At 41.9% G+C, this 23,630-nt stretch overlaps 1 protein-coding gene across 5 annotated transcripts in view; it reads left to right on the top strand.

The window, feature by feature from the left end:
• wdfy3 (WD repeat and FYVE domain containing 3) overlaps window positions 1-23,630 on the top strand; it is a 120,576-nt gene that overhangs the window by 27,199 nt on the left and 69,747 nt on the right. For all 5 annotated transcript variants that reach the window (XM_084946302.1, XM_084946301.1, XM_084946303.1 and 2 more), the window contains exons 2-11: window positions 749-959; window positions 3,317-3,440; window positions 5,256-5,365; window positions 12,829-13,062; window positions 13,484-13,676; window positions 14,287-14,473; window positions 14,951-15,117; window positions 17,511-17,990; window positions 18,115-18,225; window positions 20,628-20,821. In XM_084946302.1, the coding sequence (XP_084802428.1) occupies window positions 780-959; window positions 3,317-3,440; window positions 5,256-5,365; window positions 12,829-13,062; window positions 13,484-13,676; window positions 14,287-14,473; window positions 14,951-15,117; window positions 17,511-17,990; window positions 18,115-18,225; window positions 20,628-20,821 (1,980 nt within the window). In that variant the 5' untranslated portion in view covers window positions 749-779. The remainder of the gene's footprint in view (window positions 1-748; window positions 960-3,316; window positions 3,441-5,255; window positions 5,366-12,828; window positions 13,063-13,483; window positions 13,677-14,286; window positions 14,474-14,950; window positions 15,118-17,510; window positions 17,991-18,114; window positions 18,226-20,627; window positions 20,822-23,630) is intronic.

Genomic DNA, 23,630 nt, shown 5'->3' with positions numbered 1-23,630 from the left:
CTTGGGGTACATGGATACATAGGTTGGCTAAGCATTTGACCTTCATTGTTAATGTCCAAGGTCAAAGTTAATTTTTTTTCAAGAAACCGCATCGAGTAATTTATCATATGAAACCAGTCCCACCAGATTTCTTTGTTTTTGCAGCCAGAGGAAACCGAGCTGGCTCTTAGAAGCTGGCACTCTGTGGCCGCAACATTTCAAATCTGTGTGTTTTCTGCATCTTACATGTGTTACTGTGAACCAGGATCCGAACACAAAAATGTAATCAAGTAGATCCTGAATGATCGTGGGTACAAACACACAGAGCATTATTACACCTACTGCTTCTATACCTGCACGGTGCTCATGCTAAACCTTCTTTGTAGACAGAAAATTTCAATAAATGTGCCTAAAGATAACTTTGTGTTTAATGGTTACTTGTATTGATACAGCTGGCTGTTACAATACTAGTACTCTGTTACACTTATGAAGAAAGGTATTTGTACTTATATTCACATCGTCTACAATTGTCAGAATTATGAATTATTAAAGATATTTTGATTTAAAAAAGAAACAAAACAAGAAGCTAATCTGTGTGAAATGTGAAATATCATCTATATCTATATTTGGCTGTTTTTGATACTCGAGACCACTTACAGAGTTGAACTGATACCAAATAGCAGGGACTTTCAGTTACATAGACTAACAAGATCTTTATGTATTGAGTTACTGCGAGATGTTTATTAGATCTTCTCTTTCCCATCTGCAGGGCTGCCTTTGCCCTGACAAAGCCGCTCAAGATGAACATGGTGAAAAGGATCATGGGGCGGCCGAGGCAGGAGGAGTGCAGCCCCCAGGACAACGCGCTGGGCCTCATGCACCTGCGACGCCTCTTCTCCGAGCTGTGCCACCCTCCTCGCCACATGACCCAGAAGGAGCAGGAGGAGAAGCTCTACATGATGCTTCCTGTATTTAACAGGGTAAGTCACACCATGGGTGGAGGGAGAACTGGAGGTGCTCCAAACAGGCGGATTAACAGATATTTGTACATATGGCAGCTCTGATGTGGCAGGTTACAGTTTGCTTCATTTGGTTCCTGTGCTGTCTGTAGCTATCTTTTAAATCACGTGTTTCTCGTCTGTGCAGTATTAAAAAAAAAAAAGGAAAACAAGAAGAGAGCTCTGTTGTGCTGGGTTACAAACGCGCTAGAGCTGCTTCCCTGAGGTCATGGGTGCAATAGATACTATAGATGCATTGACATTTGAAAACGAGATCTCACCAGGGAACTTCTGCAGATTCAAATCCAGTGGTTAAAAGCATATTTTCATACGTACCTGTCTGGATAGCTCTCAGATTCTGTTCCACCAGACTGCAGATACATGGAATGGAAATAAGCTTGTTTACTTCTGTGGGCTTGTTGACTTTAGGGCTAAAGGTTAGCTGAACAAAGCACAACGAAGTGGACTTTTCAGTCCAACCTTTGTGTCATATATTTTTTACACAGTGTACACAGGCATGAGGTTTTCAAATTATGATTTTATTTATTAAAGCAAAAAGGTTAACCAAATCTACCTGGCCTTGTATGAAAAGGTTGTTGTGCAAACGTTTGGCAGTGAGAACTGCAGTGTTTGCAGTAACTGGCAATGGGTCTTTCACACAGCTATTGATGAATTTAGACCCACTCATCTATGAAGAATTACTTTAATCAACCACATTAGAGGGTTTTCATGTATGAATGGCCTGTTTAAGTTCATGCCGAAGCATCACAGGCAGATTTAAATCTGGACTTTGACTAAGCCACTCCAAAACGTTAATTTTAGTTTTTAGTTTTTACCCATTCAGAGGTGGACTTGCTGGTGTGTTTCTGATTATTTCCTGCTGCATAAGCTAAGTGCAGTTAGCCAGAATTCTCATTCTTGTAGAGAGTGGCATGCATGGATGCATCAATTACAGCAAGTTGTCCAGGTCCTGAGCAGCTCCAGACCATCATACTAGCACCAGCACCATGTTTGACTGTAGTGTCAGTGTTTGGAATGCAGTTAGTCTTACACTAGATGTCACAGGAGTAGGAGGAGCTGAACTTTTCAGGTGCAGATCAAAGCAAATAGTACCCAAAACACACCTGGTTGTCAGGTGTTATTGAGCAAGTGTTTAAGAGTACTGAACTCACTGAACTACACATCGTCTCATCGTTAGTTTGGTGTTTATAATATTTCAGAATCATTTGTGATTAAATTAAACAACCTTCAAAGCCTTTTTAAATTATATATCTGCTAACTAACTAATGTTAAATTTTATTGATTTAAGCACTAATAGGAAAATCAGACCAGTTGAATGGTGGGGGTGTATTGTAACTATTTTGATGCAGGGGGAGAAAAGTCCAGTACAGATTTGTATTTTTTATCTTTTAAGTTTTATCTGTAGACAAAATAGACTCAGGTTTATCAAAGATTTTAAATTTCTGAAATCTCAGCTGTGCAGTTTCTGAGCCAGGTGGAACAGCTCACTGTTGTTATGGTCATTCAGCCTCTCCAGAGAGTCTCTCCCACCCACTTTACAATGGCCTTAAGCTATGTTAATAAAATATGTTATGAATTACTAATTAATAATTAATTTTCATAAAGCATTTTTGCACCTCCTTTTGGAAAAACTCTAAAATTGAATCCAGATCTGTGGAAACCACTCAAGTCGGTGGGTAATCATGGAAGTGAGCTACACATATTAACAAGTTAACAAAATGAAGTTGTTGAAATCCCTATAGCTGTTTTTTTTTATCCAAAAGAACAGAAGTAAAGTCTGCAGGCCAGTAATTCGCCTTTTTGTTTGGCAGCCGCAGCTGTAGGCTGCCTTTGTTAAGTGTGCTTATCAAGCTGGAGTGCACTGCCAAGGGTCTCTTGACTTGTCTGCTAATTACCCACCACTGGTTGGGATTCACACCTGTGGCCATACTCATGTCAGAATCTGGAAGTAAAGTGGTCCCTGTGCGGCGGGACGGCAGCCTCCCGCCCTGCTCTCAAGTCAGATTTGCTGGATAAGTAAACAGATGACGAGTCTTTGCTGGATGAAGAGTAGTTTGTCTTTGTTGACCTGCTGCCCCAAAGGCTTAGCCTCCAATGTTCTCTGTCACCATAAAGTAGTGCATTCAAGCAAAAACTGTCACAGATATCAGCAGGAATGAAGATTTCTGTAACTGTACACACCTGACTATAAGCTAGGTTACATATAAGTATCGAGTGAACAGATGTCTAGTTTTTGAGTCTTTTTTTGGTTCCTCTCTTCTTGTTTTTTTAAATTATTATTTTTCCATTAATCAAATGCTTTTTTTTGTCCACTTCAGGTGTTTGGGAACGCACCTCCCAGCAGCATGATGGAGAAATTCTCCGACCTGCTGCAGTTCACCACCCAGGTGTCCCGACTCATGGTGACTGAGATCAGACGAAGAGCCTCCAATAAATCCACAGGTGAGCTTGCAGATGCACACAGACTCATATTTGTAAGTGTAAAAATGCACTGTAGAGTAGGCCTACTTGTAGACTTGAGTTCTTTGGCACCAGCCAATAATCTCTCATAACCGGTTTGTGTCTTCTGTTTTCCTTTTGGCTGTGCAGATGAACACAGTGGTGTTGAAAGAGATTTTTGTTCTTTATTTAGATACAAAGACAGTTCCCATGCAGAGTTTCAACTATAGAACTAATTGTAAGGCACAGATGGAGCATCTGAGCTTTGTTAGGTACACATAGTAGATGACAAGATAGAAATGAAGACTCTAGGGAGTTTATTTTTTCACTTTCCCCCATAAAGACAACATATGACGACCTCCCCAGTACTCTTAATGACGAGTTTGGACACCTAAGTATATATAAATATGTCGTCTGATGACTATTAGAATATTTTCTGGGTTTTTCTAAGGGTAGCTGGGTAATCCAAACACAGGCATTTTTTTTTTTTTTTTACAAGCAGGCTGAAATATGACAGAAAGTGCTGCAAACGTTACTCCTGTTAGGCTTTCAAGAGTTAGTGCCACATATGGCAAGGACCCTAATATACTGTAATCTGTATATTATTAGTGGACATAAGTACACGCCCATGCCTGATTGTGATTGGTCACCGATTTTAGTCAATGATTTAAAAAAAATAAAATAATTGATGCTCAATATAACTGTCTGCTCCATCCTGGAAACCCGATTTATTCCATGGATGTGCGTAAGAGCTTCGTCTTATTCTACCCTATCACAATAAGATTATTTTATTAATTGTTCCCCTAAAGATAAATACATATTTCATTTCATTGTTTTAGTAAAGAATGTTTAAAGCTGATTTCATGATTAATGGAGAAAAAATGTTAGTGTTACCCTAATCAGATAAGGCCTTTCCCAGAATTTTGCACTTTATTTTTTGACTTTTTGGCTCTCAGTAGATACGTTTTCCTCAAAGGATCAATGCAATCCTACTTCAATCTGAAAGGTTAGCCTTCACTGCAGGCGAGCCTGCAGCATCTCATGAAAGCGTTGACAGCCGTGGCAGCTTTGACTGTGGTTTCCTCAAAAAAGACGCACACAAACACACACACACACACACACACACACACACCAGCTTTCTATTTCTTATTTCTCTCGCTTTATCTCGTCCTTCCATCTCTTCCTCATCCCTGTCTAATCATGTGACGTGCTGTTATCAAACGGTGAACGGTTCTGATTTTGCAACACAACGGTCTAAAAAAGCACTCCTACAGTTGGTCACCAGGCCTCTTTAGAATGAGTCAGTCCATGATTCATGCTCTCAACTGACGTTGCAGTACTCATTATCAAAACAACAGATGTGGATTTGCTCTGAACAATGAGCAACTAGACTTTGGCTCAGCTGGTGGGTTGGATTAAGGAAACCTTTTCAAAAGCATTTTTATTTCTGCTCACAAAAGCGACTAAAAATGTGTGATTTGCTTTTTTTATTATGGTTCGGTTCTAATGGATACTTGTTCCTAAACCTAGTGTGGCTATATTTTTAGGAGAAAGAGTGCTGTGATAAAATTGGTAAAGACATGAGCTAACTGAAAAGCTAGAGCGTGGGACCGAAATACAATATTGATGTATTATTTTCAAGATCACAGATAACCAAAACCGAGAAGCCCAACCACACATGTTCCCTTTTGTCGCATCCACTGTAATGATTAATTTGTTACATATTTGATCATTATTCAAACAACCCATCTGCCCCACAGTGAGCTGTCACTTTCCACCCAGTTAACCACACGTTTGTGTGTGTGATTATTTTTCCAGAGGCAGCCAGTCGAGCCATAGTCCAGTTCCTGGAGGTGAATCAGAGCGAGGAGGCGAGTCGCGGCTGGATGCTTCTAACCACCATCAACCTGTTAGCTTCCTCCGGACAGGTTGGTAGAAAAGACACTGTACAATACTGTGTGAAAGTCTTGAACCACCTCTCATTTCTTTAGCCCTTGGAAGCAAAAAATAAACTTTTTTGTAATTTCTCAAAATGTTCTTGAGCAATACTCCTCCAGGCTTTCTGGAGGTGTTTTTAAAGTTTTCCTTTGGACATTGACTGCTTTTTCAGTCATTTTCACTCCAGTCCTTTTGCCTCACCATTTTCAGATCTATGACTCATTCAAGCATTAAAACACCTCCTAACTCACGGGATGAACCAGTGTTGTGTTTGCACATAATCTCAAAATTAGCACAGCACCAATGTTAAATCTGTCTTTAGGCAGTTTCACAAGCATGAAATTGTATTTTTGCACCAACAATATGATTCACAAAGTGCTTTTAGCTGACACTTTGACATATTTTGGAATGCTCTGCAGTGTGTCCTGGAGGACAAAGGAAGATGTCAGGCCTAAAAATATATTATTTAAGAAATAAGAAAAAAAATCCAGCAAACGGCCCTTCTGTTGACACATCTACTGTTCACTGAAGCCTCATCAGAAATGGTCTCAATGTAAGCTGGCTGTCAAGAAGCCATTCATTAAAGGGAGAAAAGGCTGGTGTATGTCAAATTATGCAAGAACTGGACTGAAAGTCAGCGACAGGTCTGACGAAGTGATGATTTGCAGCAGGTAGAGCAGGGCGATATGACCAAAAATATTTATCACGATATACATTTGAAAATTTGCGATAACGATATAACTGACGATATAATTGACACTAGACAAAACACTTTACAACTCCACAACTTTATTAGTGCAAAAAATGTATTTTTACTTAAACAAGCAGCTTTTTTATGTGCATTATAGTTATATAAAAAATTAACAGTGCAAATGCAAATTCCTTGCTGACAGTTTAACCAAAAGGCATTTCCAGTGGAAATTGGCCGACATATCCTCAGCATAACCATGTATAATATCCACAAAACTTAAAGAGGTTATACACACACAATACGGTAATATTATGTTGAAGCACAGTACGTATCACTCCGCGAGGCTCCTGCCTAGGATTCAATTCAATTTTATTTATATAGCAGCAAATCACAACATAAGTCGCCTCAAGGTGCTTCATAGATACAGAGAAAAACCCAATAATCATATGACCCCTATGAGCAGCACTTTGGCGACAGTGGGAAGGAAAAACTCCCTTTTAACAGGAAGAAACCTCCGGCAGAACCAGGCTCAGGGAGGGGCGGGGCCATCTGCTGTGATTGGTTGGGGAGAGAGAAGGAAGACAGGATAAAGACATGCTGTGGAAGAGAGACAGAGGTTAATAACAGATATGATTCAATGCAGAGAGGTCTATTAATACATAGTGAGTGAGAAAGGTGACTGGAAAGGAAAAACTCAATGCATCATGGGAATCCCCCGGCAGCCTACGTCTATTGCAGCATAACTAAGGGAGGATTCAGGGTCACCTGGTCCAGCCCTAACTATATGCTTTAGCAAAAAGGAAAGTTTTAAGCCTAATCTTAAAAGTAGAGATAGTTTCTGTCTCCTGAATCCAAACTGGAAGCTGGTTCCACAGAAGAGGGGCCTGAAAACTGAAGGCTCTGCCTCCCATTCTACTTTTAAATACTCTAGGAACAACAAGTAGGCCTGCAGAGCGAGAGCGAAGTGCTCTAATAGGGTGATATGGTACTACAAGGTCATTAAGATAAGATTGGGCCTGATTATTTAAGACCTTGTATGTGAGGAGCAGGATTTTGAATTCACGATAGCCGTAATGCTCCGACAATCCATCAAGCGGTGCGGTTTCGTAGCTTAGCAAAGTCGTACTAAAACATTTGACAGATTTTCGAGCGCCGTGAACATAAAATCGCTTCGAGGTCAGTAAACACAACCAGAATTCATACATAAGGCACACGGGATTATAAGGGGCTCTGTCGACTTTCAGAAAAATCAAAGCATTGATTTTAAGTGCGCCGTATTTTCCAAAAAACACGGTAACAACAACGGCCCGCTAGCATGCGCTACCAAAAATAGTGCTTTGTTGTGTATCTGACGGACGAAAGCCAAACCAGTTCCACACCACTGAAGTTGCAGCATTTTTACAAACCAGTTCTGGCTCATCCGTTTCATTCAACGATCCACTTTCGCTCTTCTCATTCTGCATCGCCGCCATGTATGTATGTAAACAAAGGCACTGCGCACGCGCATTTTACCCCTATTCTATCGCGATATTTCATTTTCCTATTGTTGCCCAACATTACACCGGTATTACCGTGAACGGTATGATATAGCCCAGCCCTAGTGTGGGGTCATGTTGACAAAGAATGGATTAAAAGGAAATGAACATTCAAAGAAAAGCTTTGATCTGAAGCCTGAAGAACTGTTTCTGAAAACTATTTAAAGAAATGAAAAGAACGTTTACCTAAGAGAGTTCAGGCTGCGCTGAAGGTACCGTAAGAACCAGGAGACTTCAGTATAATTAACAATTCTCACCTGACCGAATCTCATTTATTCTCCCCAAACACAACGTTTCTATCTGCAGTCTTCTGATGCTGCTGGATGTCACATGAAGAAAATTCATGCATCGTGATTGTTCTTTGTAGCATCTAGTCACAGTAATGAGTGCCTTACTCTGTTCCTACCACCTGCTTATAAAGGTTGGACGTTGAGCTCTTGTTTTCGTCTTTGTCTGTAGTCTTGAATTGTGGCCAGCAGACTTCTTTTGAACTTTTTGGCCTGCATTCCTCTGGAGGTCTTGTGGGGAGTGTTGCTGTCAGCTGGTCGGCTGTCTGCTTTTCCTGCTCTGCTGCACATCAGAAATTCACTGTTGTTGTTGCTTTTGGGTGGAACGCTTCTTCCCATCTACAGACACGTGATCCACCCCCTCTTCTCTGTGCCCAGTCTTTAGCCGCTCTCAAGCATGCGCTGTTTAATAGTTAGGCAGGCAGCACCTTAATATGTCGACTTTCTGAATTGAATGTAGCAACAACAATCTTGCCAAACCAGACATAGCAAAATGGCACTTGGCCAGGCTGTGAGACAGGCAGTGTTCTTCTGATGTAACATGTGAGCACTTGGACCGACTCCTGTTCTCAGTTATTTATGTAACTAAATGATGAGTAGGACATAACATGTTGACATAGAGTTCCTTTATTTTTTGTCATTTGTGAATGTCTGGTGGGCACAGATCTTTCCTTTGTGCTCCAGAAATGCACTTGGACTGTAGGTTTGGATGATTGGATGAATTTATCGGAAAAACTTGATCATCAGTTGACATTTTTAGGGCAGTTTTTTGTGGTTTTCTGTAGCCAGTTTTGTGGTCTGCTTTGTTAAGAATTCCACTTGGCGTATAATTAACTTGTAGAGCACTTGTAAAATAGTTGTGTTGAGCAAAAGTAGAGAGTACTACACATGTGATGGAGATTCCCATTACTTCCTAGTTACTGAATGACAGAGCTTTGATATTCGTGCACAACAGCACAGCATCTTTGTGCAACTCTCAACTCTTGCTCAACACGAAAGAAAGGAAGGAGGCAAGACGGCTGGTAGTATTCAGCCGCTGCGTTTCAAAGGTTGGGTATTTCCATCTCCCTGTAGCCCAGCTTTTCTGAAATTTCCATTTACTGTTGCTGATTTACTCCATAGGTGATGCATGATTTATTAGTCTCTTTACAGCTTTTATTTAAATAGAACCAGTTCACAACAACAGAGAAAAGCAAAGAGTTTCTGATTTTGCTCATTAGCCGTGTACTTTGATAAAGGGTTTTTTTGGGAAGATTTGCATAGTCCTCTCTCGGGAAGGACCTTAGTAAGCGCTGGCGTTGCTCTGTGCTGTGTGTTTCAGACTGAGATGAGCTGCAGCTCAAGACACCAAAATGCTGGAGAGAACGTCCAGCTGAGTTTTTCTTGTTCCTTCGGCTCAGACACAAGTGGCTTGTCTGTGATCTGATTGGTCACACGTGTAAACACATTGAGGATGTAAATGTAAACAATCATTTAAATGATAATTTTAGGTTTATTGGTCAGTACCACTGGACATGCACACAGCACAGTCAGCGGTCTCCTTTAAATTAATAAGGGCTGCTTCTTGTGACTGTTTGATATCAGTGAACACAGACTGGCAGTAAAAAATAACCCGTGTCGTTCGTGTGTGTGTGTGAGTGAGAGTAGGTTTAATGGATTTCTCCAGGCAACTGGCCTCCCATAAACCTGACGTCACCTCCCTCCCTTTAATGCTCTCCCCTCTCGCTCCCTTTCTCCCCCACCTCCTGCTCTTTCTTCCTCACAGCATAAAACGGCAATATTTTTGTCAGTAACTCAGTCTGCACTCCTCTCTTGTTTTGTTTTTTTAAAGGGTGCCCTTCATGCACTCCCACTGCACTTGTTTCTCTCTCTCTTTTTAAAACAGACAGGAGATCAATTTATTGGTATTTTTCTTCTCCTTGTGTCTGTCTTCTTCTCCCTTCCTGTCTCTCTGTTTTTCTCACACTCACACACTGTTAAATGCCTTCGTCTCTCTGGTTTTGTCTCTCATGTGTTCACGGTAACCTTGACCTGACTGCAGTGGGACCAGTATTCTGTGACAGCCTGTAAACACACACACACACACACTCCTCGGTGTGGCTTGTTGTACCACAGGTGCTGGTCCAGTCTTCCATTGTTGTGACTCACCATCATCTATACACACCTCTGCCTACTTCAGCTGTCTATATCTTACTCTGTTTTTTTTCTTTTTTCCATCTGAGGGGCTGAAACTGCGTGTGCGCCTGCTGTGCTTTGTTATTCATCGCTGTGCATCCACCTCCTCTCCGTCGTGTAGACGGCGTTGGAGTAAATGGGATGGTCATTTCATCCAGCTGCAGTGTGTGTGTGTGTGTGTGTGCATGTGCATGGGCATATGTGGTCTTTTGTGAGAGCTTGTGTGTAAGAGCAATGTAATTTGTCTGTGTGTGTGTGTGTGTGTGGGAGGCAGCGTTTGATTATCTGAATCATTCGCCTCAGTGAACACAAACCCCATCTCTTTCTCTAGCCCTTTATCTTTGTCAACATGGCACACACACACACACACACACACACACACACACACACACACACACACACACACACACACACACACACACACACACACACACACACACACACACAGTATAACTGTGGAAAACACTCAGTGAACACACACCTCAGGCCATTATAGCTGAATCTGAAACACTGAATCACAGCACAACAAAACACCCATTTACCAAAGTCACCCTTAAAGCAGCATTTTTATCTTTATTTGTCCTGCTGCTGTTGTGTAGCTCTTTATTTTAGGTTGATATAAAGTGATTCTATATGAATGTGGAAAAAATGAATCATGTTCCTTTTAGACTGAAAAGGGAATATGCAACATACAGTTGGATCCATGCGTTATTAGACATTTACTTCATTTTTGTTGTTTTGCCTCTGCAGACACAGTCGAGGTGTGTGTGACGTTCACGCTTTCAGCTTCATTTAACCTCCTAGGACCTGGCGTCCACATATGTGGACATCACATTTTGGGTTATTTAGACCAAAATACTGAATTTTGCTCTACAAGGGCCTGATATCCACTTACGAGGACATTATACTGCTACTGCTCTATCAAAATTTTAAACGAATATCCTCATATTTGGCTCTTATTTTTCTTAAAAACAAAAATAAGGTTTAAAAAAAAAATCTGGTAATTCTTTGTTTTTACATTCATCGGGCCCCAAAACGACCAAATATCAAAGAGAAATTAAAAATACATTCTGTGGAAGAGTTCGGGTCTTAGGAGGTTAAAGTGGAAGCTGATTGCTCACATTTAAGGAACAGGAGATCAGAGTATTTCAAAAATGATTTTAGAAAAATAGTATTTATTTTTTTATTTTTAAGAGAGGGTGAAACAAATGGGGGGGGAGAAATATGCAATTACAAATACAAACAACGAATAAATAAATGCCTCAGGGTTCTTGTATGTAATGGTTGAATAAGTGAATGAAAACTCTTTAAGCTATTCAATATAGTAGCATGTATATGTGTAAGTGAACACAAGCCAGTTTCCATCATTCTGTTCTCATAGGCTGCTGTCATCGATGACACACTTCCTAATTTGAAGTGTGAATCTTAAGAAATAAAGTGCCAATATTGTGCAGCAGTAGTGACACAGCAGAAGTCTAGTGTAAGCACAAGTAGGCTAGGTTGTGTTTTCCCTGGAAGTTTTAAGTGGAAGTATAAAATAGCTGCTTCACACTTTAGGTTAGCAAAATCTAAAGCAACTTAACCTCGTAACTCTACTTAAAGCCCTGCTTTTCCACCCACAGCAGTTATTTCCAATGAATGTTTGCTGTCCCTGTCATAGAGAGTGTAGCGAGCGGGTCGCACATCACCGCCTGCTAGTATCTCCTCCTTCGTAGCCTGGTTTGTGATTATGCTGGTTTTTGGTGAAAGTGTGTTGTTTCCACCTTTAGCAGAAACAGGTTTCTTGCATATTGAAGTTCTTTGTTGGATGTTGTTGAAGTTGCTCCGTTTTTAAGTACTAAATCTATTAGAGGCTGACGTGTGGCTCTTACTCTCAGACATGCCCGGGCTTATCTCATTGTAGCTTTTGGTATTTCTGTATCAATGATACAGTTGCGCTATTGTGATATGACATTTTTATTTCTCAAAAATGTTTATACCAGTTATATCATGGAGAATATGATTATGACACAGCTCTGATGATTTTAACAATTTAGATTCTCGTAAATGGTAAATGGCCTGCATTTGTATTGCTTTACTTAGTCCCAAAGCGCTTTACACTACATTCAGTCATTCACCCATTCACACACACATTCACACACTGGTGATGGCAGCTACATTGTAGCCACAGCTGCCCTGGGGCGCACTGACAGAGGCGAGGCTGCTGGACACTGGCACCATCGGGCCCTCTGACCACCACCAGTAGATTAGTGGCTGACCTGCTCTGCCACCTGAGCTACAACCACCCGTACATTAGAAGATTTATATTTTCTGAATTTGCAAAATAAGAATTAAGCATCCTGAATGTGGCTGAGTAGAAGAAAATAGCAGAACTAGAAATGCATAGAAAAAGTAAAGTACAGGTTGTTGAATAGAACCACCACTGCTGTTCATGCTCTTATCCAGTAGTGTTGTATATTGTAAGATTAGCATTTCTCTAGCTAATGCTATCCCTCACTGCGCCTCTGTACAAGTTCTTTGTGATTGGGAAGCAAACACGTTAGACTCCACTAGAAAAAGTTAGTGGCCCTTCAGTTTGTGTTATTTTGTGACTTTGGTGTCTTAGTGGGTTACTTCAAATACAAACTAATGTGTTGAATCAGCTCAACTTTAATAAAGTGACAAATAAAGGCTGGAACATTATGAGTATAGCCTGAGTATAGCCCTGTATTCCTGAACTGTGTTGGGAAATAAAATGTTATCCCCTTTTCTCTGCCCCTCAACAGAAAACTGTGGACTGCATGACGACCATGTCTGTGCCCTCCACGCTCGTCAAATGCCTCTACTTGTTCTTTGACCTGCCCCACATGGCCGAGGCACCCGTAGGCCCCACGTCACAACCGCCACAACCACTACCACCACCACCACCCAGCCAAGAGAAGACGCCAGGGCAAGGGCACACCCAACCCGAGCTGCCCCTGGCTGACCGTAGGGCGCTCCTCCAGAAAGTCTTTGTCCAGGTAAAAAGACAACAGTGTCAGCTGTTACACTCCAGACTAAGAGCCTCTATCAGCTTGCTTTATGTTTAAAACCTTCACACAAAGAATAACTGAAGCATTTAAACATCGTCAAAAATGTTTGTGTTTGAATTGTGGAGCGAAAAAAGTCTGCGTGGAGAGTCTGTAGCAGATCAGAGGATTATAACATGGTTATTGGCTTATTTTGATATTTTAAATCTATTTGTTCACTGATAAAAAGACTCGAGGTTCTGCCTCCCATAAAGACTTTAATCCTGAATCTTTTCATCAAACAGCGTGCGTCACAAACACAGTCGTATCTCCGTGACAAAAGACTCGGGCTTGTGTTGTTTTTTCAGCAGCTTATTTTGTTGTTTTTACCCAGAACTAAAAAAAAATTATAATTTCGTTTCCACTTGTGCAGATCCTGGTGAAGCTCTGCACATTTGTGTCTCCAGCGGAGGAGCTGGCCCAGAAGGATGACCTGCAGTTACTGTTTAGTGCCATCACCTCCTGGTGTCCTCCTCACAACCTGCCCTGGAGGAGGAGTGCTGGCGAGGTGCTCACCACCATCTCCCGACACGGCCTCAGCGTCAACGTGGTCAAATACATCCACGGTACGTACAAACGCACCGTCCGCAAAGGACATCTGTTTCTGGAAGTAACCGTCTCCCAAACCACATCTGGAGGTGCATTTTTGCTCTGAAATATTAGAAAATGTGAACCAGTCCACACACAAAAGTCTACAGCTTAATAACAAAAACACATTGTGAGAATACTGCTGAACAAAACAGGGAAGCTTGTTTTCTACCATTTTTAAAACACAGATAATTTACAGTTCACAGTCTGTAAAGCTCCAGAGGGTTGCCTAATTACAATTTGTTGTGAGATTTGTGCAATGATTTATGTGACACTAAGTAAAACCAATTATTTTTAATGTGATTTATTATTTAAGCTTGGTTGTCCCTGTTATTATTGTGTGTTGTTTATTTTAAGTTAAAGAAGAAAAACCCTGAAGCTTTTGTCTTTATAGCATAAAAAAAGCTGTTAAAGCAGCACAGATCTGTCTGAAGCTCTGTTTCTTTGTCCATCTGATGCATTTTTGTTTCACTTCCTATAAATCTAAGATCAAGGGAAAGCTCTTTATGTCCTTAATAATTCCCATACATTCTGTCACGAAAATCCCTTACATTTCTTTGTCTCTAACACCCCCTCTTCGGTTTACAGAGAAGGAATGCTTGGCTACATGTGTTCAAAACATGCAGCAGTCAGACGATCTCTCCCCTCTGGAGATCGTTGAGATGTTTGCCGGCCTCTCCTGCTTCCTCAAAGACTCCAGCGACGTGTCGCAGACCCTGCTGGACGATTTCCGAATGTGCCAGGGTTACACCTTCCTCTGCGACCTCATGCTCAGGTACAGCTTAGGTCTTTCTTCCTACAGTTCATCACAGGTTTTTAAAGTCACCTAGAGTGATTGGTGACCGCTGGTTACTAGACATAAAATATGAATTACCCAGTGAGTGCAAAAGTGGCAGCTGGAGGTTGCTATTTGAAATCGGTTGCACAGAGGGTGCTGGACAGAAACCGTCCCCGTGACTTCTTTGTTTGCTAGCAAATTGCTACAGTTGTCCAGAGTTTGCATGGAAGACACCAACAACTTGTCGTCCTACACTCATGAATGTGCAGTCTGCTACCAAACACAGCATTCACAAGGCTTTTGCGACCTGTTTCACCTAGCAACCCCCAGCAACCACTTGGCAACCATTCAGGGATTTACACCTTTTTCTCTGGTGACAGTAGCTACCAAGAACAGCCTCTGGATGTGTGTGACTGAGACCTTATTTACTTTATGTTGTGTGAAGATTGATGTAACTTCTTCTTGTGCATCCAGACTGGAACAGGCCAAGGAGGACGAATCAAAAGATGCTTTGAAGGACCTGGTCAACCTGGTCACCTGTCTGTGCACGTATGGGGTGACGGAGTTGAAGCCTGCTGGCTTGACAACCGGCGCCCCCTTCCTGTTGCCTGGATTTGTTCTCCCGCAACCTTCTGGGAAAGGTATGTTAGACTGTGGCTCATCATTAAATCTGTCATAAGTTTTATAATGAGCAAGACTTCAGAGTAAAACATATAGATGTGCAAATGATGCCCTTGGATTAGAGCCTCCATGATTCAAAGTTTTATTCAGTCTTACACTCATCTGGAGGTGATTCATAACGATCTTCCATTGGTGTCCTCTAAGGAAGAAATCAAGGACACATTTAAATAAAGTGTTGAAACAGCGACACTGTTTTAACAAACCAGTGATTTTCAGCTTAAGTCTACACAGTAGCACCAGCCTGATTTTCCCAGAAGCTCTAAAACAAAAAAAGGAATTACTTGTGAAAAAGTCTACATTTATACCTCCATCCCCATCACTGAAATGACTGATGGGTGCTTCATCCCAGTAAGATTAACCTGTTGACAGACGCCGTAATTCCTCTGTCGCCTTTGAGTCTGCTGGAGATAAATGACTGAAGCCTCTTTCATGCAAACAGAACAGGAAAGATTTAAACTTATTTATTTTTTCATCCACCTGAGGAACACAGTCGTACTTTTTCTGACCCACGTGTACGTGCTTGCCAAACACAGGTTCAGTAGTTGAGCCGCTTAGATATACATCAATACAATAAAGCCCAAAATAAAGAATTCAAATAATTCAGACTAAAACTCTGAAGCTGTTGGATTCATTTTAAAACCTTGACATTTCTGTTTTGACCAATGCTGGGTGTAAAGACTGACCCGACACGTGTTGTATGCTTGCGAGCTGTTTGTTGCACCACACACATGTGGCTGTACGTTTCACCACGCAGTTCACCAACTTTTCCGTCAGTCGTCAGCACACACACTCTCCCCCAGGTCTCTGGCTTCACTATATATAAAGGGAGAAACCTTAAGTAAATCACCGCCACCTGTCCCTCCAGCCTCTTGGCACTGCCCCCTTGAGCTCACCGCCCCACTCCTCCCCTGCAGCTGAGCCAGGCACCACACTTCTGCCACACGAGGTTACAAACACAGATTCTGCTAATTAATGCTAGGGCAGAGAATAATGAAATAGTACAGTTTTACTAACTAAAGCCAATCTCCTTGCTTGGTTTGTGCTACACAGCCATAATGTGTGGTACAAACCATAATTTTAGTCAGATAATCCACTAAATGTGCTCCAAAGACACCAACAACAGACGGGGTTGGGAGGTGCAGCTCAGTAACAGACTGTATTTAGTCCATCTCTACTTATTCATTTCTTTGTTTTTGAAGCAAATGCAAATGACTAAAATAACATTTCCCTCCATTTATCTGTCATTCTGACTTTGTGTGGGTTCGTTGTTTTCAGCTTTCAAAGCTTTAGAATCAAACACAGTTTCTCTGGAGGTGTGGTGTTTGTAACTCAGCCTTTCACCTCCACCCATTCACACATGGTAACACACTCACTGTCAGCGTGTTGGGTTTCTAACCGCATACACCCTGCCACTAACAACATTGAAGTCAACTGAGTCACAAGCACATGCAGTTACACTTGTGTTTACCCACCTAGTGACAGTTCCAGCTGAGTCATTACCAGGAGCCATCATGGTATGAGGGTGCGCTTACACGCCCAATTAACCCGCCACATCCACTTAACTGCTGTGTGTGTTTGAGGCTATGTGCTGACACACACTTTCAGTGCTCCTTTTCTTTACTGTCGTCCTGTGAGCGTGAAAGTCATAGCCTATGATTTCTGAGCTAGCCTAAAATAAGCCTAAAATATTTTTGTTGACTCACTGAATGAAGATTATTCCGTATAAAGACTCCAGTATCAACTCAACGAAGCTAACTGGAAACGTGTATATTTAAAAAACAAAGAGTGACAACAGGGAAGAAATTTGAAGTATTGTGTATCTGCCCTGTTAACTGTGCAGTGACAGACGGCAGTTTAGAGTAACAGAGGTCAGAGAAAGGAGACGTTTTTGCAGTTGCTGTAAAAAGTTCAGTGGAGTGATACAGCAGAAACTGAAGGAAGAGTCTCCTGTTGACTATACGGAAATCCCCTGCTGAATTTGAAAGTTTGCTCACTTACAAAGAAATGAATACTGTCTCATTTTAATGGAAGAAGACCGAATATTAACCACAAAATCCAGAAAAAACATAAATTATTCATTTAATTGCGACTCATTGAGTGAAATAAGTATTTTATATTAAGTTCATGCGGTGGTCCAGCCAGCTAAGGCAGAGAAAGGCTGGCTTTGTTTAAATCGTTTGTATTAAACCCGTCTGGGACTCTGTTATGTAACAATCTTGGATATTTACACAAAATACAAAACAGAGCAAATTTTCTATGACTGAGACCGTTGTGTCTAATTGTTGATCCATTCCAGAATTGTGTGTGTGTGTATATATATATTTCATTTTTTTCTTTGTATTTTAAATTTCAGGCCATACAGTGCGTAATATTCAGGCCTTTGCGGTGCTCCAAAATGCCTTTCTACGGGCCAAAACAAGCCGCCTGGCGTGCATGCTCCTGGACGCCATCGGAAACATCTACGCAGCCGAACCGGCCAACTATTTCATCCTAGAGTCGCAGCACACGCTGTCTCAGTTTGCAGAGCGTGTGGCCAAGCTCCCCGAGGCTCAGACCAAGTACTTTGAGCTGCTCGAATTTGTAGTGTTCAGCCTCAACTATGTGCCGTGTAAGGAACTCTTCAGCGTTAGCGTGCTCCTCAAATCGAGCACTTCGCACGCCTGCAGCATCACCGCCGTACGGACGCTGCTGAAGCTGGCCAGGCACGACCCGGTGTTCAGCGACGTGCTGCGGGAGGTCGGACTGCTGGAGGTGCTGGTCAACCTGCTGCACAAGTACGCGGCATTGCTCAAAGAACCGGCCTCACAACAGCAACCACACAGTAATGACCAAGGTGAACTGCTTCTTTAGTTTTCTTTTACTTAGAAATTTTTAGAAACTATTTTACTTGATCACAGTTGTAATCCCGTCTAATATCGACCTCTGTCCTCTCGCTCTGTGTTTCCTTCCATGTTTAGCTGACTGCAAAAACAACACTGTGGCTGAGGAGCAGAAGCAGTTGGCCTGGCTGGTGATGGAGACGCTGACTGTGCTCCTGCAGGGCTCCAACACCACCAACACTAATGCAGGTAAACTCATGCACAGAACAGTTTCTTAAAAAGCATAAATGGTAAATGGCCTGTATTTGTATAGCACTTTGCTTAGTCCCTAAGGACCCCAAAGCGCTTTACATTTCCAGTCATCCACCCATTCACACACACATTCACACACTGGTGATGGCAGCCACATTGTAGCCACAGCTGCCCTGGGGCACACTGACAGAGGCGAGGCTGCTGGACACTGGCGCCACCGGGCCCTCTGACCACCACCAGTAGGCAACGGGTGAAGTGTCTTCCCCAAGGACACAACGACCGAGGCTATCGAGCCGGGGCTCGAACCGGCAACCTTCTGATTACAAGACAAACTACCAACTCTTGAGCCACGATCGCAGCACTTTAAATGAAATCCACACAGAAATGTTTTTAATTATGTGGAGGGAATAATTATAGATTAATATGGACTTTGGAGGCACAACTAGATTTAATGTCCCTCAGTAATTAATTTCTTAAGTACCTGATTCTTATCATGTAGCCAAGCTTAAAGCGTCAGTGCTATCGATCAATAGAAACAATAATAAAAAAAGTTTTAAAGAAAAATGACACGACTTTGTGTCTCTGTAAGGTCCTGCTGGGTCAGATGCTTGTGAGTCTCAGCTCTGATGCTGCTTTTCACTAAATCAGATCTTTTCAGTGCAAATAATGTCTCCTGAAAAAACGCCATATTACTAAAATGCGGACTGTACCTTTAAAATTAACTAATACACACACTCCATTCCCCATCCTTACCGACGTGTCCTTGAGCAAGACATTGATTCTGCATCTCCAGGATGACGTGCCTTGAACTCTGACCTCCCTGTTGAAGTGGAAAGGAAAGAGTTTTCCTCTAGGAATGAATAAATGATGTTATTGCATTTATTTTACACGCTCATCATTCGTGCGTGTTTGCGCGTCGGTCAGCTGTAGAAATGCAGTGAATCACAAGCATAAGCAGCAGTGAGAACACTGACAGCTCACAGCGCCGTTTGACCTTGATGATGGCGACCGGGTGGTTCGGTGAGGACGACGATGATGTGTGTAATATTTGGAGCGCTTCACTCTGACACATTGATTGCATTTACATTTTACGCTTGATCCTCCTCAGCTGGCCTGGAGAGACTTGAGCAAGATTAGAAAGAAATGATAGTAATGGGACTGGTCAAGGTTTTTATATTTGCAGATAAACTTAAATAAATATCAAGAAGGTTACAAAAAATATTTTTCAGTAAAGCATTTATCAAATTGGTTTTTATGAAGAAGTTTGAACATGCCAAAACGTTCCTTATAAATGTTTAAACGAAGGATCTAAGGTTATTTGTGCATAACTTCATAATTTTCATTTTACAAATCAAAGGTATTAAAATGGGAAATTGAAAAAGACGAGTATTCTGGTGATTCTGGGGCCCAGTTGGTCCCTCGGAGCAACAACCAAATCTTCAAGGCTTGCAGTGAATGAAAGTATTTAAAGGTGCACTCTGTAGTTTTTTCAAAGGTAACTTAATAGAAGAAAAAGGAAACATAGAATAGTGTGATTGCATCTTCCAATGAATTGATGCATTCTCATAAACTCAGAATTAATTCATTACAAATACATTGGAGCTGGTTTGTGGATTGTGGAAGCCACCATGTTACCCACACCATATTTGAACCCTGTGGCCAGAAGGAAATCTCCTGTTTCACTAATTGTGTTTTACATGTGGTTAAAGTTTGGCCATACACGTAGTACATCAAAGGCAGAAAAGAGGTGTTCGAATGTCATGTAAGAGACATTTAAATTTGTGTCTGCACCTTCAGACTAAAGATATAAAGCATCATACCCATGTTTTATCATCAGAGAAGGAGTCCTCTTCACCAAATGAACAAAAATGTGATGAAAGCGCCACTAGCGTAGTCTCAAATCTGTCAGCAGATTAGATTTGCCATCCTCACGTCTCCAGACAGCTGATAAGAGCCGGCTAAACAGCGAGTTATGAGCTAGCATCATGGCAGCTAAAAATCACACTTACCTCTGATTAACAGTTGAGCTACATTTTCACATCATATAAGACTTTTTTAACTAAGCTTCCAAGTCCAGCAGAGGAACATCCACGTCACAGATGGTTGAACTCTGGCTGACAGTAGCTAACAATGGCTAACAGCGACTAAAATTAGCTAACAGCGGCAAAAAACAGCACAACAGTTCAGCGCGTCCTCAGCGTGTCCTCAGTGCGTCCTCAGCGTGTACATTAATTGCGACTCAACTTTAGAGCCGACCGCAGTAAAACTTGGATGTAGTCTTTAATTACGTTGCAACCACAGGTTTTTAGTACTCTGAAATCTACCCATGAGCAACAAAGTGGTTTATTCATTAATTGACCTGATTTCATTATGTTTTGTGTTTTCTTCTTTTCTTGCAGCTCTGTTCAGAGAGTTCGGTGGCGCGCGTTGCGTTCACAACATCGTGAAGTACCGCCAGTGTCGCGAACACGCTTTGCTCATCATTCAGCAGCTTGTCCTGTCGCCCAGCGGCGACGACGACATGGGAACATTGCTGGGCCTCATGCACTCTGCACCGCCCAGTGAGCTGCAGCTGAAGACAGACATACTGAGGGTAACGGCTCACGCCACTTATTCTTCTTCTTTTTGTTTTAATCAATATTGTCGAGGCGCTTTCTGCTGGGATTCACCACTTATATTCCTTTAATTTGTGCAGTTTCTGTGTCTTTTTACATTTACTTCTGCTGAATTTGTTTTAGTAGACACTAAAAAAAAACCCATCTGTGAATTTGAGTGAGATGGCTGAGGAAAGGAAAGTCTGTAATTTAAAAAAATCAATATTCATGTGAAGCCCTGCATACAGTAATTGCTTCCAACAAGGTGCACTGAGAGCTAGGTGCACATAAAAGCATACACTACACTCACATTCACTCACACACAGGCAGGATGTGAGCGAGGCTCATCTGCTGAAGCATAATTGCATTTTCAGATTCCACTCCTTCAAACGAGGTTATTCACATGCCGAGGCTTTACTTGGATTAACCCATCAGCATTTTACTCCAATTCTGTTAATCAGGGATTTTAATTATCGCCCTAAAAAGGATTCCAAAGAACTCATATCAAATCTGGTTTGACGTTAATAATTTTTCCTCCCTCTTCTTCAGAGTTTAAGTATCACTTACACTAACGCACTGCAGATCCTCTGAGAGATACCAGAGTAAAATCCAGCCTTGTGAAGGTGTCCACGTATATATCTCGAGAGAGAACAGCCTGTCCCTAAAGCCTCCCCATGGCTGGTAAACTTAACACCCCAAAACCCAAGTTTTATGTGCGTACAGATGTACCCTGGTGGCAATTTCCCAGGAAGAGGATGTCTTTAACATCCTGTGATTGGTTTTAAAAGCATTGTGCTGAGTCTGTAAGTCTTCTAAAGTAGCAGGAAACAGCTGGATCAGTGGTGCAACGTGTAACAGTTTTTACTTCTCCTTTATTCACTGTCCCTCCAGTTGGACATGTTTATAGGTCCCAGCTATACTCATTACTTTTCTAGCTGTAATCTTGAGAAATGGGCGATGTGAAATGTGAAAATCCAGTGCGGTGATTTCTCAGTACTGGGATGCAATTCTCTGTGGGATTTCACTGGTGGCGTGTTCCTTAGCAACAAAACATGGGATGTTCTTAGTTTTTCTTATTGCATCTAGGTGAAAAGCTAGGAACATCCCATGATTCAGTGTCTTGTAGAAGCCTTTCCCCTTTACAGCATTGCTTCAGTTCATTTCACGTTTGCAGACAGAATTTTTTGCACAGCTCTCTTAACGTCCCGCCAGTGTTTCAAAAGAAAAGACTGCATTGAGTTTTTTCTTTTGCTGCAGAGTTTGGGATCTGTCTTCTGTTGCATGGCCCAGTTTTAATGGAGCTTAAGCTGTCAGACAGGTGGCCTCACGTTTGACTGTAGGACACTTTGGTACTGGTGACTTCAAGGTGCCAGGTCCTGTGGCTGCAAAGCAAACATAAGTCATCGCCCTTCCACCACCGTGCTGACATACTGCACAGTAGTATGACGTGTTTGTGTTAATATGCTGTTAGACGTGGCGCTGTGCATTATGCCCAAACATCCACGTAGTTCCAGAAACAAGCCTAAGCTGTGCCGCTGTGTTTCCATGTTTGTTTTCGAGAGAAGAGGATCCATCCAAGCAACCCTTCCAAACAAGCTGTACTTTTTCTAATGTTGCTGTCATGATCTTGAACATTTAACATGGTAATGAGCAGGTAAACTGTCAAACAGGAGCCTGCCAAATCTTCTGCGTTTTACCCCTCAGCCGTAAAAGGCTGATTGGATATTATCATCACCTTGCTGGGCGGGTGGGCGGCATGACACTCAAATTTGTGATCGCGATAACTCAAGACCGAGGTGATGTAAAAAAAATCCAATTGATATCATGGGTGTATCTAATAAAAATCTCAGACAAATGTCGGTGACCTGGACCACAAGGTCAGAGGTTAGTAGTGGTGCAACGGATCACGGTTGATCCAAAATCCGAACCGATCCCACTCCACGGTTCGGCACGCACGTGATCCAAAGATTCAAAAAAGAAGGAAAAAAGTATGTGTATGGTGCGCGTGGTCAGTCTGTCAAGCGATAGCTATGGTCAGCGCTAGCGGTCCAAGTGGAGGAGCAGAGGAGTTTGCGGTATTTAAGCAGCCCTTTGCTGCCCAGTCCAACCGGGCTAAAGCTATTACAAAAGCTACTGGGGTGTTTAGCTGCAGACGGGACGCCGTATTCTGTTGTGCAAAACAAGGGGTTTAAACTATGATGAACCTGCTTGAGCCACGCTATGATATCCCGTTGCGCGTCCACTTTAGTGGCAAGATCGTTCCAGGCATGTATGAGCGGGAAAAGTTTAAAGTTATGGCTGAACTGTCCCAGGCATCTTCTGTTGCTCTAACTGCTACAAATGGGTGGAGCTGCAGGGCAACGGGAAGCTACGTGACCGCTCATTATATCACAGCAGAGTGCGACATAATGAGCGGTATGTATTATTGTAGGGTCTACCTTACAATATAAAGCGCCTTGAGGCGACTGTTGTTGTGATTTGGTGCTATATAAATAAAATTGAATTGAATTGAGTGGTAGATACAAAGACCTGTACCGCCCTATATTGAACCATATTTTTTTTAATAATTGTGTGGAATGAGTCTTGAGTTGAATGTTTTTAACAGGCAAAAAATACTTCAATAAGTAAATGTTAAACTTTTGTCTTTTTTCTTTTTTTGCTGATCTGAAAATTGATCCGATCCGTGACTTAAAACCGTGATCCGATCCGAACCATGAGATTTGTGATCCGTTGCACCACTAGAGGTTAGGGGTCGATTTTTAGGAGCACCATTGGTATGAGTGTCAAAGTCCGAGGTGACTTCGCTCT

This window comes from Perissodus microlepis, chromosome 12, assembly GCF_051167445.1.
Source record: "Perissodus microlepis isolate ML-2025 ecotype Zambia chromosome 12, ASM5116744v1, whole genome shotgun sequence".
Lineage (NCBI taxonomy): Eukaryota > Metazoa > Chordata > Actinopteri > Cichliformes > Cichlidae > Perissodus > Perissodus microlepis.
This window is presented reverse-complemented; position numbering and strand designations above follow the sequence as displayed.